We start from the raw sequence: 16124 nt of genomic DNA, 5'->3' as shown, positions 1-16124 counted from the left end.
ATGTGCGGGGGAGGGGGCGGGCGGCTGGTGGTCGTGGGAGGGGAGGGTGTTGGCTGCTATTTTGTCAGGTGCCGGGGACAGGGCTAAAGAAACATGTACCCCACGCCATATAAGCCCATGTGGTCATCCAGCTGCTCAGATAAGCTATTTAAAACCAAAGCAGATATGTGGGGAACTGAGGAGGGAGCGGCATGTGACATAAACCAGCTGTCCCTCTTGACAATCGTGATAAAGCAGATGCCAGCGGCCCAGCCTGGGAAGGATGCTGGGAGCAGGGCTGGGGACAGGATCAGCCTCCAAGACAATTCCCAAGTGTCTGGACCGGGGGTCTTCTCCTGGGCTGAGTGGCCTTTGCAGGATGAAGGCCTCGTGAGGACATGTGCAAAGCGGGTCTTCTCCACGACCCCAAAGCCACATGACAAGCCCTGCTCGCTGGGAAGAGACCAGAACCGCTACAGGAGGTCAGACAGAAGGTAGAACTTCCAGTCAAGCGTGGTGGCTCCGTGGACAGGCAGCTGGCTGTGTGAGGGGCCGTGAGGCCCTGGGGTCACCCTGTAGGGCTGTGACACGCAGCCGCACAGGACCATGACAGGCTGAACCCACCGACGGGGAGACACGCGAGGGGTTCTGTCGTTGGCTGGCAAGTGTAGGTCCACTGCCCCGAGCAACGTGCCCAGGACACCTCAGGGCTCAGGACGTGCGGAAAACGAACGAGAGGAGGAAAGCGTGACTGATGGCAGCTCAGCTGCCACCCCTGACCTCTGAGTCTTCAAGGCCTGTCCTAACCCTGGCCGAGGCTCACACCTCCCTGGACCCCCGGCCTCTCGCTCATCAGTGACCGCACTCCTCGCTGTGGCCACACACAGTCTTCCCCGCCCGTTCTTGCCTCCTCGTCCCCTCGCCTGAGCATGTGTCCAGCCTCTCCAGTCCTGTTTTCTCTCAACCCTGCTGCCCGCGGACACTGCGCTGCGCCCTCTGCTGACGTCCTTGAGTCCCCACAGGCCACCGCCTATGCCCCATCACTGAACTGAAACCGTCCCCTCCAGGGGCCCCAGTGGCCTTGGAGCCCAATGGCTTGATTCCCCACCCCCAGGCGTGTCCCCTGCCACATGGCCCTCACGCTGCCAGCAGATCAGTGGCAGGACGAGCTGAAGCCACCTGCCGGCCAGCCAGCATCCTGGGAGAGAGGCCACGAGAGGCGGGGGGAGGACCAGTGACAGCCAGGCTCTCCCGGGTGAGCCCACCAAGGGCCCAGGGTGCACTCTCCTGGAATCTCAGAACTGTGCTTCTGCACCACCCCTGCACTTGAGCCACTGCACTGGGTCACGGGCCCTGCAAGCCCAACAGTCCTGCAAAGTGGCCAAACGCGTTCGCATGGACGTCTGAAGAGGGAACTGGGCTCCTAAGACCCACACAGCACCGTGGGAAAACCATAACTGGGTGAGGCTCTTCCTAATTATTGGGAGGCAAGGGTCTGATTGGGAGCCGGGAGGTGGTCACATCGCTGGCGAGAACGACGAGCCGCCACCGTGACAGAGCAGGGCTGTTCCCATCATTCCCAGGAGGCCCCTGTCTTTGCAAATAGATAAAAAGTCATCGGGGAGGAAAGAAAGCGATGGTGCCTATCTAGACTCGTACTGGAAGAAGCATGAACTGGAGCTGTGCTTGCAAGTCTGAGGACCTACGAGAGGTCAGGCTACTGGTGAGGACACAGGGCCACCAGGGCAGGGAGGCAGGAAGGCAAGATGCGAGGGGCGATCACGTCTCCTCCTCCAGGAGCCCTCCCCACCCCCGCGCCACCTGGTCGCCTCACTGTCCGGCTTTGTCCTTGCACCGGTCACTGGAGTCATCGGGCATACATACACGAACATACACACACTTTTTAAAGATGACGGCACCGAGGGGTGCGACGGGGCACTGGATTGACTCTGCTTGGTCCTAGGTTGTCAGGTGGCCCACAGGGCCCCGGACGGTAGGGACGGAGTTTGGGGAGAGTGCGTGTTTCAGGGGGGCTGGCAGTGCTGGCCCACCCGAGTCACTATGTAGGACAACTGGCAGGCAGAGGAAAGAGGGGGGCTGCTAGGAAAATGACTGCTCCCCATAACCCACATAATGTGCCCCCCACACTCAGATGACCCCCGTTCAAAAGCAGGGCCTCCAGGAAGGCATCTGTTTTTAAGGTATCATTAGTCAGTTACACCTGAGAGTGAATGAGTTTATCAGAATTTTCCTGAGAACAGAGAGGAGGGTGAGGGGGGCACAAAAAGGCACTGAGGTCCTGCCAGGGCAGAGGCCAGGGCAGTGAGGGGACACGGATTGGGGCAGGCATGTGGAAGGCAGCCATGCTCCTCCTCAGTGGGGCCGTAGCGAGCGGGGGCCAGCCCGGGGGCTCAGGCGGGGAGGACCAGGCTGCAGTGGGGTGACACACCTGCGGGGAGCGGATCGCACAGCTGCTCTGGAAGTGATCAGCAAGCAGAGTCTCTGAATGGGACACTGAGGCCCAAGGGTGCCGAGGCCAGAGCTGGGCCCGGGCTGACCACGGGTCCCCAGAGGCTGGGCTGGGAAGGAGCTGGGTGAGTCTCCCTGACATTCCTGGTCCCAAGTCCAGAGGCAGAAAGGGAGCAGGGCAAGTGGGGATGCAGCTGCAGGAGGCAGGGGCACGGCAAGCAGGAGGGCCCTCGAAAGAGAACTTGCAGGTCTGTCCTGGCAGGCAGGGCTTGTCACACCTGTGGGACAAATGTCCATTACATCAAGGGCAGGGGCTCCCAGGTTTGGGAGGGGGAGGGGCTATCTGGAGAGAAAGCTGTTCCTTTGCCCAAGCCCCACAGTCTGCGGGTGGAAGAGGGTGGGGTTGACAGCTGGAGGGAACACAGCCAGCTGGGGGTTCGACCAGGGTTCTTGAGGGTGGGGCCCACCAGCCTAAGAGCAGGACCAGGCGCATCCTGGTTATGGGGACTGTGCCACTGCCGACCAGTTATTGTGTGTGAGCGTGAGGGGTGGGCGTGGGGAGTCTCCAGGGCAGCCCCGCTCTGCTCCCCTCACCTTGGTGTCCAGGGACGGGTCTGCCTTCTTTCCCCACTGGGTGCTCTTGGCAGCTGCAGTCTCTCTCGGCACCTCCTGGTTGGGGGCACCGGGGTGGGGACCAGGGGCTGAAGCAGACTGTGGAGGGCTCGGGACCCCTCGGCCTCCCCTTCCTGAGGGAGACCCCAGACCCAATCCTGTTCTCTGCTGCCCCGACCCCCCTCCACTTCCACTGTCCATTCCTGGAACGTGTCCCTCATTCTCAGGGCCCCTCTGACGCCCCTCATTCACCACCAAAGGGCCCACGTCACAGGCCTCAGGGAGGCCCCGGGTACCTGGGTGTCCTGATCTCCAGACTCCTGGGTCCTGCTGATCCACAGATTGAGTCTTGATGTCACAACCCCTGAGAGCCTCAAGTTCTCCTAGAGAGAGGCTTCCATGAGGCTAGGGACCCCTGGCAAGAGCAAGCCACCCTTGGCACAGGACAGGACCTCGCTCGCTTGCTATCTACCCAGCACAGCCCACAGAGACCTGGAGGCCAGTGCCCCCTCCCCCGGCAGCTGTGGAGACTTGGGCTCAGGACACGAGTGGTAACTCAGGTCAACAGCAGGTTCTGCCAAAATCGACACAGGAAAACATGGCGCTTCCTAGCACGGCCAGGACAACCCTGGGTCTGGAGACCTCAGGCCTCAGCCTGAGCGCTCACCTTCCGGCTGGAGGCTGGTTCTGCTCGGCTCTGGCCTGTCAGCTCCTTCTCGAAGAGGTGGCGTTTACTGGCTACCCCCACAGGAGCCACAAAGAACTCGGAGCGAGAAGAGCCTGGAGACTTGATGGCCTCAGACCTCTGGGAACGGGGAACACAAACGCTGACTCACGAGGGTGGGCAGGTGTGCAGCCATCCCCCACGCCCCCCCCCCACTCCCCACACACACACCTGGCAGGTACCACTGCCCCCTGTGAGAGCCCCGCCTACCTGGACGGCGGTGTGGTATCTCTCCAGCTTCTCGCCTAACTTGAGCATGCTGGCCGGGAGCCTCACGCTGGCACTGCAAGACAGGACAGGACAGGTGAGACTCCAGGACAGGAGACCAGGCCTGCCCCACCGCCATCACCGAGTGACACTGCACCACTTCGGCCAAGGTGAAAACCTACAGACTCCAGGGACTGTCCTCACCTCCCTAAAAACAGCCCTCGGCAGGACCGGAAACACCTGGCATGCCCCCTGGGCCACCTCCCACGTGTTCCCTGCATCCCGTCCCCATCAGCCCTAGCACTGCTGTCCCCTCTGCCCACTGCCCCCACCTACCACCCGAGCTCTCTCCCCACTGCCACCAGACTGCTCCCCTCACACGAATCCCATCCTGTCCTTCCAGCTTGAACCCCTCAGGACCCAGGAGGCCCGGGACAGGCACCAAACTCCAGGGCCCAGCAGACAAGGCCCCCATGAGCTGGTCCCTGCCTCCCGACCCGACACAGCGTCCCCCAACTCCTGTGCCACGTGCTTATGTGCCCCCCAACCAGACACCTCAGGCTCATCACAGTTTGCCTTTCCACAGGCTGCTCCCTCTAGTGAAGACACAACCCTCTACTTTTCCGTCTGGAGGTCCCCCCACCCCACCCCCGCCCCTCGGTCCCACTCGGATGTCACTAGCCCTGTGACTCGCTCTCCAGCCCCGCAGGTTGAGCTCCTGGCAGCTGCATCCCCACCCCCACCCCGGGCAGCCCTGGCAGGTCTAAGGGTCTGATGGGCGTCTGGTGGCAGTGGCTTGAGGACAGCACCCATGTCTCATTCGTGTTGGCACCCCGCCAGGCCTCAGCAAAGGCTCAGGGGCCTCGAGTTCCTACCGCAGAAGACACTGCTTTTCAGATCCGACTGCAGGATTTTCTTCCACGCGCGGTCCTCTCACTACGCCCCTCAACGTTCAGGGTCTGGGGTACTCATTAAACACGCAGGTTCCCAGGGCACCTCCTCACCCCATCTCAAGGCTAAACCCCTCTTCCGTCACAGCCCCACCCGAGCCCTGCCTCCTCCGAGAAGCCCCCCTGTGGCGTCTCATGGGGCCTCAGCCCCCCCATGTGCATTCAGCCTTCCTGCCAGACGGGGAACCCTGGGCAAGGACAGTGCCTTCTGCTCGCGTGCCCAGCACAGCCTGGCACACGGAGGGCTGGCAGGTGCTCAGCAAACACTGGCTGAACGTGACCGGATGGGAGAAACACACACGCCAGCCCCTGACCTGCGGGTCAGGGTTGCTTCCGAGCTGTTTTTCCTGGGGCTCATCTGAAACAGCAGAGAAAGGCATTGATGAGTCGGGGGGTCCCAGGGAGGCCGTAGTCCCCTCAGGCAGGGGCTCAGCTCTCAGAACATTTCTTCCTCGGACCTCTCACCCCTCTACTGCTCAGCCCCCAACTGAGTGTCTAGCAAAGGCCCCACTTTTGTCTGCTCCCACCCACAGTCTAGATCAGAAGGCCTTCCTTGGACCCCCCATGTGTTCTTGGGGAACATGCAGCCATCTGCTTTCCCGCCTGTCCCCACTGCCTACGAGTCCTGTGGGCAGGGGCAGACACTGATCAACTCAGGCCTCCAGCCTCCTCCCCAGGGCCTGGCACAAGCGCTGTCAGTCACAAATGAGTGACCCAGTGAACAAAGGAACTAAGAGTAAACACTGGGGTGGGGGGGGTGTCCCCAGGCCACACAATTGGTACTACTGGGGCTGAGCAGAGCAGACCACTGGGAAGGCCTGCTGCCCTCTGCCCTCCCCTCCAGGTGCCGGCAGGACCTGCTGATGGCACGCATGCCCCCGCCAGGGTCCCTGCCATGTGCCACCGTCCTGCAGCTCCGGCTTTCCCCACAAGGTGGCGCTGCTCCTGTGTCCACACCTGCCTTCCAGGTCACTAACTGACCGGCCCTCCTCACATAACCCAGCCTCCTCTGCTCTTGGCCACCAGGGGAACCCAAAGCCCCTCTCTATCCAGGCTCCCTGGTATCTGACCCAACGTCCCTGTGCTGTGACCCAGGCGGGTCCCCTTGGCTTGTCCTCCAGGGGGCTGGACAAATGTGTCCTGGACTCTCACCCGAAAGGAGATGGTTCTGGGGCTGAAGCGCTGGAGCGAACTGCTGTAGGTGACCTGGGTGGGCGAGAACGTGTCCGCCTCTTCCTCCTTGATGGGAATTTTCACCTGGATGGACGAGGGAATGTCAAACAGGTGGTGTGGGTAGCCCTGAGCCCAAACTGCCATGGGAACCCCAGGTGGCCTGGCCCATCCCAGGAACTGCAGGAGGAAGTGGGGAGGAAGGCAGCCCTGTGCCATCCTCTGCCTTTGCTGCAGGGATGGGGACACAGTCCTAAAGTGCCAGACCACCAGACAGAGCTTTCCAGGGCGGCTTCTGGAAGGATCTAAGGCTTCCCCAGTCCTGGGGGGTCCTGGGGTCCAGAAGCTGGATGAGGATATGCTCCCCGTTACACAGCTGATGCCGCTGCCCTGCCTCAGTGTCCCCTATTCTGACAGGAGCTGTTAGCAGGTAAGGAGAGAAGGCCAACATCGGCCTGAAGGTGGGAGGACAGCAGACAGCCCGGGAGTCAGAGGCCACCAGGCAGGAGCACTGCCAACCTGGAGTGTGATGGGCGGGAGACGGGAAGCCACGGTCGGAGAGGTGGACACCGCCGGCTCTGTCGAGGGCAGGGGGCTCTTCTCAGGGAGGGCCCTTGTTTTCGGCTCCGTGGTGGTGGCCTGGCTTCCCCCGGTTGCTGGTGGCTCCTGGGCCTGCGGCTGCTCTGAGCGTGCTGCCCTCTTTGGGAGCAGCTTGGTCTCTGACACTGGTGACTTCTCAAAGATGGACGCTTTCTCAGACACCAGTCTCCTCTGTGAACCTGACGTCTTCCCTGGGGCTGGCAGCTTCTCCGAGGTACTTGTTTTTTCTAGAACTGGCTTCTTCTCTGATGCTGCCACGTTCTCCGACAGCGCCATTCTCTCGGAGACGGAGGTTTTCTCTGAGCCCTGCCTCTTTTCCAGGGCCGACGTCTTCTCTGGCACGGCGGACTCCTCCGAGACCCCCTTCTGCCCGCCTGCTGGTGCTCTGCCCACCACGCTCTCCTCCTGCCTGGCCCAGGGGCCCCGCTGCTCCCGGCTCAGTCTGCGGCGAGGTGGCACATCCACCTCCTTCTTGGGCGTGATGGGCTGCTGCCTGGTCTGCTCAGGGTCCGAGCTGTCCCTCCCTTCCTCTGCCTCCAGCCGCTCCCGGATGGGGGTCTGGGCCACCTCCACCACCTGCCGCCTTTGCCTGCGCTCCTGCCGCGTCCTGAGGATGGCCTGGATATCCTCGCTGTCATCTTTGGAGGCTGGGGGTGGTGGCTTGGACACCTCTGCTTCCTCCACGCTCCGCAGTCTGAGCCGGAAGACGAGAGATGGGGGGAAGATAGAATCAGAGGATATCAGAGAGGGGAGGGGCCCTGGGGTGTCTGAGCCAATGGGGAGGCCGCCAGGGCCGCCAGGGAGGGTGAGGAGGCAGAGCCCCGCCCCGCCCCCACCACCATCACTTAAATAAGGATCACTTCCATCCGCTTCACATACTGGACACCACGCTTTCCACACAGTTTATAAACCCCTGTAAGGTCCACACACCCATGTTCAGATATAGTCAACACACACAGAGTGAAGAACGACTGTCCGGAGCCAGGCCATGTGCCAGCATGGACAGGAATAAATGCAGATCCCGCCCTCAGAGCCGCCATCGAGCCCAGAGAGACTCAGGGATTTGTCAAAGGTCACACAGCTGACTGGTGCTAGGCAGGACGAGAGCCGGAGCCCCTGAGCGCACCCGCACTGCTGGCTGCCATGTGCTGCAGCCACAGGCACCCAGCGCTCCCTTCTGTGGGGACCCAAGGGCACGAGGACCACATGAGAGGGCGGGCTCCAGCCTCCAGCAGGAGGCTCTTAGCGTCCTCACAGCTGCTCTCCACGTGACGTGGGACAAGTCAATTCGCTGTCTGGGCCTTCGTCTCCAGGTCTGCAAACTGGCTCGTTAGGAGGTGAAACGAGACTGATCCGTGAGATGGCCCAGCACAGGCCTGTCACCCAGGGGACATTCCGGAAACCCTGGGCCCTTCTCCTCCTTCCCTCAGATCCCACAATCGAGGCGGCAAGACTAGCCCCCCAGAAGTGAAATGTGGAGGGCCAGGGCTGGAGGGAGACAGCCTAGTTTCGTGAGAAGAGTGGAGCCTCTGAGCCCGACAGAAGGCAGTGCCCCTCCACGTGTTATCTCAGCATGTCACCTACGTACGCTGGGACCCAGTGGCTCCACTGTAAGTGGATCCTTGGTACTTCTCTCAGGGACACTGTAAGGACTAAATGAGTTATGTCCATCTGATGCCCAGGAAAGTGCTGACTGGTGGATGGAATCGACAGAGCACAGCGGCCATTCTTCTGAAGGGGGTGGACCCAGGCAGGGTCAAGGAGGGGCTGGGGACGGTGGGGACCCTGACACTCCTGCTCATGACCTCGGCCTCATCCCCCCAGGCAGGCCAGATGCTGCGCTTTGTCCGTCACCTGGGACAGGACCTGAGGCTTTACCCCACCCTGACCGCACACCTCTCTGCTGCCGACCGGCCTCCGTTCTGGGCGAGCCTGGGAGCCTCGTCGTCTGTGCTGGAGCTGAGGTTTCGCTGCCTCCTCCGCCGCTCTCGCTCCTGCTCCTCCTCGTCTTCCAGGGTCCACTGCCTGGCCAGGCTGGGGGACAGAGAGGCCGTGAGTCCCTGGCCAGCCACCTGTGGGACTGGGGGACACCAGCGGCCTCCAGGTGGCGCCCTCTGTGGGTGGCTGTGGGCACTGTCTGTGAAGCATACAGTGCTGAAGACAAAAGACAATTCTGTATGTTGATTGAATGTTGGAATAATATTTTGGATACACTGGAGTAAGTCAGATACGTTATTAAGTTTGCCTGTTTCTTTTTACTTTTTTAGTGTGTCTACCAGAAAATTTTGAGTATGGTTCACATTATATGTCTATTCAGCGGCTATTAAATTTCTGCTAAAGCTGCAGGATTTGGGTTCGACTGGAGTTTTTTAGCTGTGACACTGCTGGCATTGTGCTTGGGGAACTCCACGGGCAGGCCCGTCCTGGACTGTCGGCTGCTGAACGGCACCTGGCCTCCACCCGCTGGGCGCCACTTCCCAGGTGTGACATTGTCGGATTTGCCCTGGGGGGCAAAACCACCCCCAATTAGATCCACTGGGTTGGCCTTGACCCTGGACTCCACAGTGGGAACATGGGGCCTCCCTCTGTGGGGTGACTGGGGAGGTGGGCGGGCCCACAGTCCTGCCTGCAGGAGGCAGATGAACTTGACAAGCTCCCCTTTCTTCTTGTGGGGACACCCCCAGGCAGCCAAGCCTCCATTTAAGGAGCAGACACCTTTCTGAAAAAAGTCACGCAAACCTACAATTGTATACCCTGAGTCACATAGCAAACCTATCTCGCAAGCCTCCTCCAGAAAAGCCTCCTCCAGTGGCTTGAGGAAGGCGGGTCAAACGGTGGCTAGGCCTTCTGCCCTGGGAGGGTCCCTTCCTGTCCTCCTCCTTCTCACGTTCCTTCCTCAAATGAGGAGGAATGACGCCGACCTTTTCCTCCAGGTCCAGCATCACACTCGTTGACCCAACATTCCCTGAACAAGTATTTTTCGAGCACTGATGACATACCAGGCCTGGCTGTGGGGACTGGTGCAGCCCAGAAGGAGGCCAACAGGGGCCTCCTTTCCTGGAGGGCGTTCCGGGTGGGGGTGTTGGACACTGAGCCAGGAAGTGACAAAAGGACAATGGAACAAGGTAGCAGGTGACGTGAGGGCGGGGGCTGGGAGCAGAGGCCTCTCTGCGCCCTGAGGAGTCCAGTCGCCCAGGAGTAAGGCCTGGGCATGATGCGCTGGGCTTCCAGGGGAAGGGCCAGCAGAGCCGGACCATGGCCACCGGGGGCTTGGATGGGGCATTATATTGTGATTTATCTCTGGCTGCTGTGTGGGAAGAGCTAAAGGGGCAGGGAGACAAGCAAACAGGCCCGTCAGGGGGCTCCTGCAATCGCCAGGCAAGAGCAAGAGCTGGGGTGCTTACAGAGACAGGGGAACAGTGACAGGTTTAGGACAGGTTTTGAGGACAGAGCCCACACGGTGGGTTGGGTGGGGGTGAGGGGGTGGGGGGAAGAAGACTTAAGGGAAACGGCTATGTTTTGGCCTGAGCAGGTCCTGGTGCTGCTTAGGAAGACGGGGAAGAGCAGGGGAGGACGCGTTGCTGAGATCCCGGGGGGCAGTGGGATGGGGAAGTGAAGAGAGAGGAGGAGAGACAGGGAGAACGGAGGGAACCAGCTGACAGCGCTGACCTGCGGCGAGAAGCGAGGGCCTGTCCACACCACTGGAGGCACCAGAAGGCCAGGACGCCACACAGCCTCCTGGTCCCCTAGAAAGAGTCCCTGGCAGCTGGGGCCAGCGCCGCACCGCACTAGTCATGGAAGAATGGGCCCAACAGCAACTCTAAGGAGGAGTTTTACTGAGAAGAAAAGCGAATCAGAGGGCACAGGCACTAGAGGACAGGGCTCCAGGAACGCTTTCGTAATGGAGGCATAATTTACACACAATAAACACCCGGGTCTTAAATTGTGCTTCCTTTTTAACGACGGGCAAATGAAGCAGAGTGGAGGGGGTGTGAGAGGTTGGAAAAGGAAGTGTGAAGAAGTTGTCCTGCAGGGAGAGGAAACTGCCTTTGGAAGGAACCTTCCGGAACCTCCCATTCTGCCATCAGGACAGCTCTGGCGGACATCTCAGTCCTCCCGCTCCTGTCAGTGGAGGTGGAGAAGGGCTCCAGTCTAAGCCCTGACCACAGAATGTGAGCGAGACTGCCCTGGCCTTCACAGCACCCCGCCAGCTCTGCAGTTACAGATGGATCATTCATTCATTCACGCATTCATTCATTCATTCACCAGGCACAACGACGGTCTATTACGAGCCAGGCCCTGAGGCCCAACTATCCTCGGCTTCCATTTTTCATACTTGGAAATGCCAAGTCCAGCTGAGGCCATGTTTCCAGCTCTCCCCCTCTCTAGACATACCCCTGCCCCTAGTGCTCACAGTTGGGGGTCAGCTCTTGGCCTCCAAAGCGGAGGGATCCATCCGTCTGTTGGGGAAAGTGACCCACGAAGCCAGAAGCTCCTCTCCCCTGACCACACCCAGGCGGGACTGGAGCCGCCAGGACTCCTGGGTCCTGAGCAGCCCTGTTCCCACACGCTCCTCTCAGCCCTGGGGAAGGCGGCTTGTTTGTTTACCCTCCAGTGGGGCCATGTAGTATGTGAGTGAGCTGTCAGAGCGTGGTCCCCGCAGCCATGATTCACTCCCTCACTTCCCAGGCGTGGCCTAGCCCCGAAAGTTCTCCAGGTGTCCCTGAGTGTCCCCTACCTGTGCACCAAGACCCTACAACTCACCCAAGGGGCTGTGGTCACCCCACCTCCTGCTGCCTTCAACCCCTAATGAAAAGCGGGTTTCAGCAGCACCCCCCAACCCTGGCGGTTACTGGCCTCTAAAGATGAGGAAACAGAAATGGAGGGGAAGGAGGGGCAAATGTCAGAGGGACCTCAGGGTGCAGTTGCTGAAACCCCAATAATAAAAAAAAATGATAATTAGGGGCTCAGAACAGTGCTTAGCATTTGGTAGCATACAAATACTTGTTGAACATGGTGAGTGATAAATCAATAAGTAAAGGAATGAAGGAAGAAGTACGGACACTGACACAGAAGGGCCCCCATCCTGCCAGGCACTGCTGGATTTTACAAACCCCGGCGACCTCAAGCCTCACCACAGCCCTGTGAGGGAAGGCGGTGTCATTCCCATTTTGCAGATGAGGAAGCTGAGGTGTGTAGGGGTTAACAACTTTCCCAAGATAGCACAGTGAATAAAAAGAAGGAACCAAGATTCCATCCTAGGATGGCCTCTCAAAGCCAAACGCCAAAAAAGGATGTGGTGAGAGGGAGACTCCACATTCTCGGGAGCCCCACAGCTGAATAGAGGAAGGAACAGGGAGCGTGGGAGGGCCTCTGACGGTGCGGGATTCCCCACCCAGGACAGGCCAGAGCTCATGGGGCAGCCTGGGAGAGCAGGTTTGGGGACACCCAGTGTCCAACACAATTGACCTTCGAGCTCCAGAGCCAGGCCAGGGGTGGGACCTGTAGGTCCTGCCATCCAAGGAGCCCAGCCACCCTCACCAGCTGATGCCACAGCCCAGGCCACTCCCTTCCTCTGGACAACCCTCTCTTCCACCTCCGCCTTCATTTGGGGACACTTATCTCTGTCGCCACACAGGGCTGCGATCCTCAACTGGTCTGGTTAAAGGAGAGGGATATGTGAAGGCGACCCCGGGGTGTGTGGGACACTGGGGCCTAAGAAGCAGAGTTTGCCGATCTTGGAAGAGAGAACAGACAAGGGGCCCGGGCCGGGCACTGGGCTGGGTGGCCCAGCTGTCACTGGCAGTATGACCTTGGCCTAGTCTGCAGCCCCTGAGAGGGCCAGGCCTCAGGCTCCCCTTCCCCACAACGAAGGGTCACCCTGGGTGGTCACTGAGGTCCCTTCTAGCCCTGATGGTCTAGGGAGAGGTGTCGGGGAGACTGGGGGCAGTGCAGGGAGGCGAGAGGGCTGCTCCAAGCCCAGGCAGGGGAATGATTAACCGCTGGCTGGCTGCTCAGGGCCGGGTTCTCAGATCCACCTTCACCCCCCGCAGACAGGCCGGGCCCTGCCCCGCCCGTCACCAGGCCAGCTCAGGAGGAAAGGACAAGGCTGCCACTAGGGCACCCAGCCAGCCAGCTCGCCGCTGCCCCCACTCCAGGGCTGGGGCATCTGAAGCTCCATTTCACGCCAAGGGTGGGCTGCAGGCTGGTCCTCAGCTCCCCACGGGGCCCTGGCAGGGCCACACGCCCTCCCAGTCCTCCCCAGCCTGATGGTTGACAGTGACTCACAGCCTTCTTCCTCCTGCCGCCAAGGCTTGTTCACCAGGGAGCCGCGCGGGTGCTCCGGGTGCCTCATGGGTAACAGTTGGCAACAGCGTGTCTGCCCACAGGGCTCTGTGAAGGCTGGGGCCCTGCAAGGAGGGCAGGCCAGAGGCTCCTGTGGCAGGACGGGTTCCCCCGAGCCACCCTGGACATCCATGGGAATTCGTCCCCACCCCTGCTGCCACACCAGACCGTGTCCAGCTGAGCAGTGGACAAGCTAACACCAAACACTGCCCCCATCTTAAAAGCTGCAGTGCCCAGCTGCCCACCTGGCACATGCACACGCCCTGTGCGTATCCAGGCATGCTCTCAGACACAAAATCACATATACCCCACCCGACAGCTCCTGGAGAAGTAGTGTCTGCTCCGTGTTTCTTACCCAATGCACTCAGACCAAATAGGCTCCGATGCCCAAGACCCAAACTCAGCAACCTCAGAATCGGCTGCCCACACAGACATCTGCTCACTCCACAGGCCGTAAACACACGTGCCCGCACCCAGCCAGGCACAGATACACCCGCACGAGGCCCAGACACTCCCACATCACCCCAGGCACACTGACCCACATGCAGAGTCCAAGGCCATGACTCCAGCCCCACCCTCAGCACATACCTTCCCTGGGGTGTGTCCAACCTCTAGGGCAGCCTGGGTTCCTTTCCCAGAGTGCCGAGTTCCCTCCATCCCTGGAGTTTACCAGCCCCCGTTCCCTCCAGACCCACCACACAGCAGTAAGAGATGGACCCCCAGCCCTGTGGGATGAGCTGCTCTGGGCGGGGGGCTCAGTATGAGACCCTGGAGAAGCTGTGGACCCCTCCCTCCCTGGAAGGAGGGGGAGAAAGAGAGCCCAGGGCCCCCTGAATGAGGACAGCCTGGGGAGGCGGCACCTGCACAGACAGCCCGGCCTCTGGAAAGGCTGCAGTGCCCCAGTGCCCACCTGGGAGGGGCCAAGAGTCCAGTTTCTACCTGGGAGCTGGGTTTGAGCTGCAGGGGTCTCCGTTTCTTCAGGGACAAGATGTGTGGGGGGGGGGGAGGGAGGGAGTGGGATAGAAGGTGAAGGTGCTCCTGGGAGCACTTCTGGGGGGCGCAGAGCAGGGCCAGGATGCCCAGTGGGCAGGGATCAGATACCCACTCTCTGGCCCGTTGAGGGCCTAGCTCACAAATAAATACTGAAGCACAGAGGAGGGCGGCAGCGTTCTTGAGGTCCCCGAGCACAGACACCACCCACAAGGCCATCCTCAGAATCCGGCCTCATCAGCGGAAGGGGATCTAGTCCCCTCGGTACTTGCTCTGCGGCCCCTCCAGGTGGGGTGGCTCTCACTGCTGGCACTGCCCCCACTCCCTGCCAGGAGGGGCTGAGGGACACCTCCCTGGGGCCCACTCCACAGAGAAGCCCGCAGTGAGGGAGACTTCTCTCTGGAAATGAGGTTTGGCTCCTCCTGACCACGTCCCAACCCCCCTGAACGGGGATGGTGGGGTTGGGGGCCCTCCAGGCCAGGGACCAGCCCTCCCCAGGCACCCTGTGCATGAACTCACCCCTCAAGGGGAGAAAAGGAAGCCTGGGGGAGTGAGAACACCCACCCTGTCCCCTGAGAGTTCCCCCGTTTGGCCCCTGAGGAGCAGCCAGACCGGGTCCGGCCTGAGTGCCCGGCTCCAGGAACAGGACAGCCAGAGGTGCGCCGCTGCCCCACTCCCAGCCACCCCGCTCACCTGGACAGCGCGGACCAGTTCTTCTTGCCGCCGGACATGCTGCCAAGCCGCGCGCTCTGCGGGGCTGCCTCACCTGCGCGCCCCTCCCCCGTCACCGGCCCAGGTAGGTCACCTGGCGCTTATATTCCCCGCCCGCCCCGCGCCGCGCGCTGATTTGCCGTCAGGAGTGACCCCGGGGGGTGGGCTCCCACACCTCCGCTCTGGTCCCCGCCCCGGTCCCCGCCCCGGCCCCCGCGCGCTGGACAGACGGCCGCTTGGATCGCCGCACGAACGCCCGGGCAGCGCGGGGCTGGTCGGCGGGCGGCCCGGGGCGAGGGCGGCCGGCTTCCTGCTCAGAACCAGTCGGACCAGCTCGGCGCCGGGCGCCTCCTCGCACAGGTGTCGCAGCCCAGGGTGCCGGGCGAGGGGCGGGACCCGCAGATCGGGGTCAGGCTGAGCTCACTGCCGGAACCGACTTAGCCCGAGAAACCCAGAGCAGGAAGCCGGGCGGGAACCGGAGCGCAGGTACCGTAATCCCGGGTCTAGAGCGCACTCCCGCTCCCGCTCCCGGCTGGGGGACCTCGGGCCCACGCCCCTCCCTAACAAGCCCTGAGATGGGCGGGCCAGTGCTTTTCCTGTGCTGCCAGGCACTCCCAAAATGCGACTCAATTAAGCAAACATTTGAGAGCCCACAGCACTGAAAACGGGAAGATGTCCTGTCCTCGCTCACTGGTGCTGGACTTTGGGCTGGAGGGGGAGGGTGTATAACAGACCAGAGGAGGCTCCGCTTTCCCCAGAAGGAAGGTGTAGCCATGGACAACTGGAACTGGAATTTGGGGGCAACTTGAGGCAACTCAGTCACCACCAGATCCACCTGGCTCCCTTTTCAGCCATCTGGGCGGGTGGTGCACCAGGAAGCAGCCTCAGGTGGGCTGACATTGGGGAATATTCACTCCCCTGATGGATCGGAGCTGCAAGGTCAGCAGCAACAGTTCTTGCTCTGAGAGGCATGGGGTGCAGCCCTAGGCACCTGGGCGAAGGAGCTTGGACCGTGAGCGTCTGCTGGGCCCGGCTCCCAGCCTGGCTTCCCTTTGGCACTGATCCAGGGTGGATGGTCTCACAGCTGCCCTCCAGCTCTGAGGTCTCAGGGAAGGGCAAGCCAGCCCCGGAGCAGAAGCCTGAAACACACACAGCCAGCCTGACATGGCATGTCCTTCCCTAAATGCACCCCCGTCCAGGGAGCCTTCCTTTTTGGCACAGGTGAGGAGAGAGGTTCCAGGGACCGGGAGCCTGGAGACCTGGCTTTGAGCTCGATTCTGCCACTTATGGACCACGTGACTTGGGGCAAATCACTTAGGAAGAAAGAGACTGCTAGTCATTTGAAGCCTGGCCCTTGCAGGGACCCT

General features: G+C 61.2%; 1 protein-coding gene across 1 annotated transcript; it reads right to left on the bottom strand.

Moving 5' to 3' along the window:
* Positions 1–2201: 2201 nt before the first annotated feature.
* On the bottom strand, positions 2202–15236 carry LAD1 (ladinin 1). The gene is made up of 10 exons (XM_033099802.1): positions 14740–15236; positions 8608–8745; positions 6631–7405; positions 6094–6198; positions 5256–5299; positions 3995–4067; positions 3728–3865; positions 3357–3443; positions 3043–3117; positions 2202–2726 (listed from the first exon to the last, which is right to left on the bottom strand). Exons 1-10 carry the CDS (start codon positions 14775–14777, stop codon positions 2721–2723), a joined length of 1479 nt encoding a protein of 492 aa, XP_032955693.1. The 5' UTR covers positions 14778–15236; the 3' UTR covers positions 2202–2720.
* Positions 15237–16124: the final 888 nt, after the last annotated feature.

Source organism: Rhinolophus ferrumequinum, chromosome 27, assembly GCF_004115265.2.
Source record: "Rhinolophus ferrumequinum isolate MPI-CBG mRhiFer1 chromosome 27, mRhiFer1_v1.p, whole genome shotgun sequence".
NCBI classification, from domain to species: domain Eukaryota; kingdom Metazoa; phylum Chordata; class Mammalia; order Chiroptera; family Rhinolophidae; genus Rhinolophus; species Rhinolophus ferrumequinum.
Note: the sequence above shows the minus strand (reverse complement) of the source record. Positions and strands in the feature narration are given on the sequence as shown.

What these genes read in the sequence shown, in the direction of transcription:
- LAD1 (XM_033099802.1), bottom strand. Translation starts at nt 14,777, where the DNA reads ATGTCCGGCGGCAAGAAGAACTGGTCCGCGCTGTCCAG. An exon ending in CCAGAACCATCTCCTTTCGG is followed by an intron (nt 5,300 to 6,093) that starts GTGAGAGTCCAG and finishes CTGCTGTTTCAG; the next exon opens with ATGAGCCCCAGGAAAAACAG. An exon ending in CTGGAGATCAGGACACCCAG is followed by an intron (nt 3,118 to 3,356) that starts GTACCCGGGGCC and finishes GCCCCCAACCAG; the next exon opens with GAGGTGCCGAGAGAGACTGC.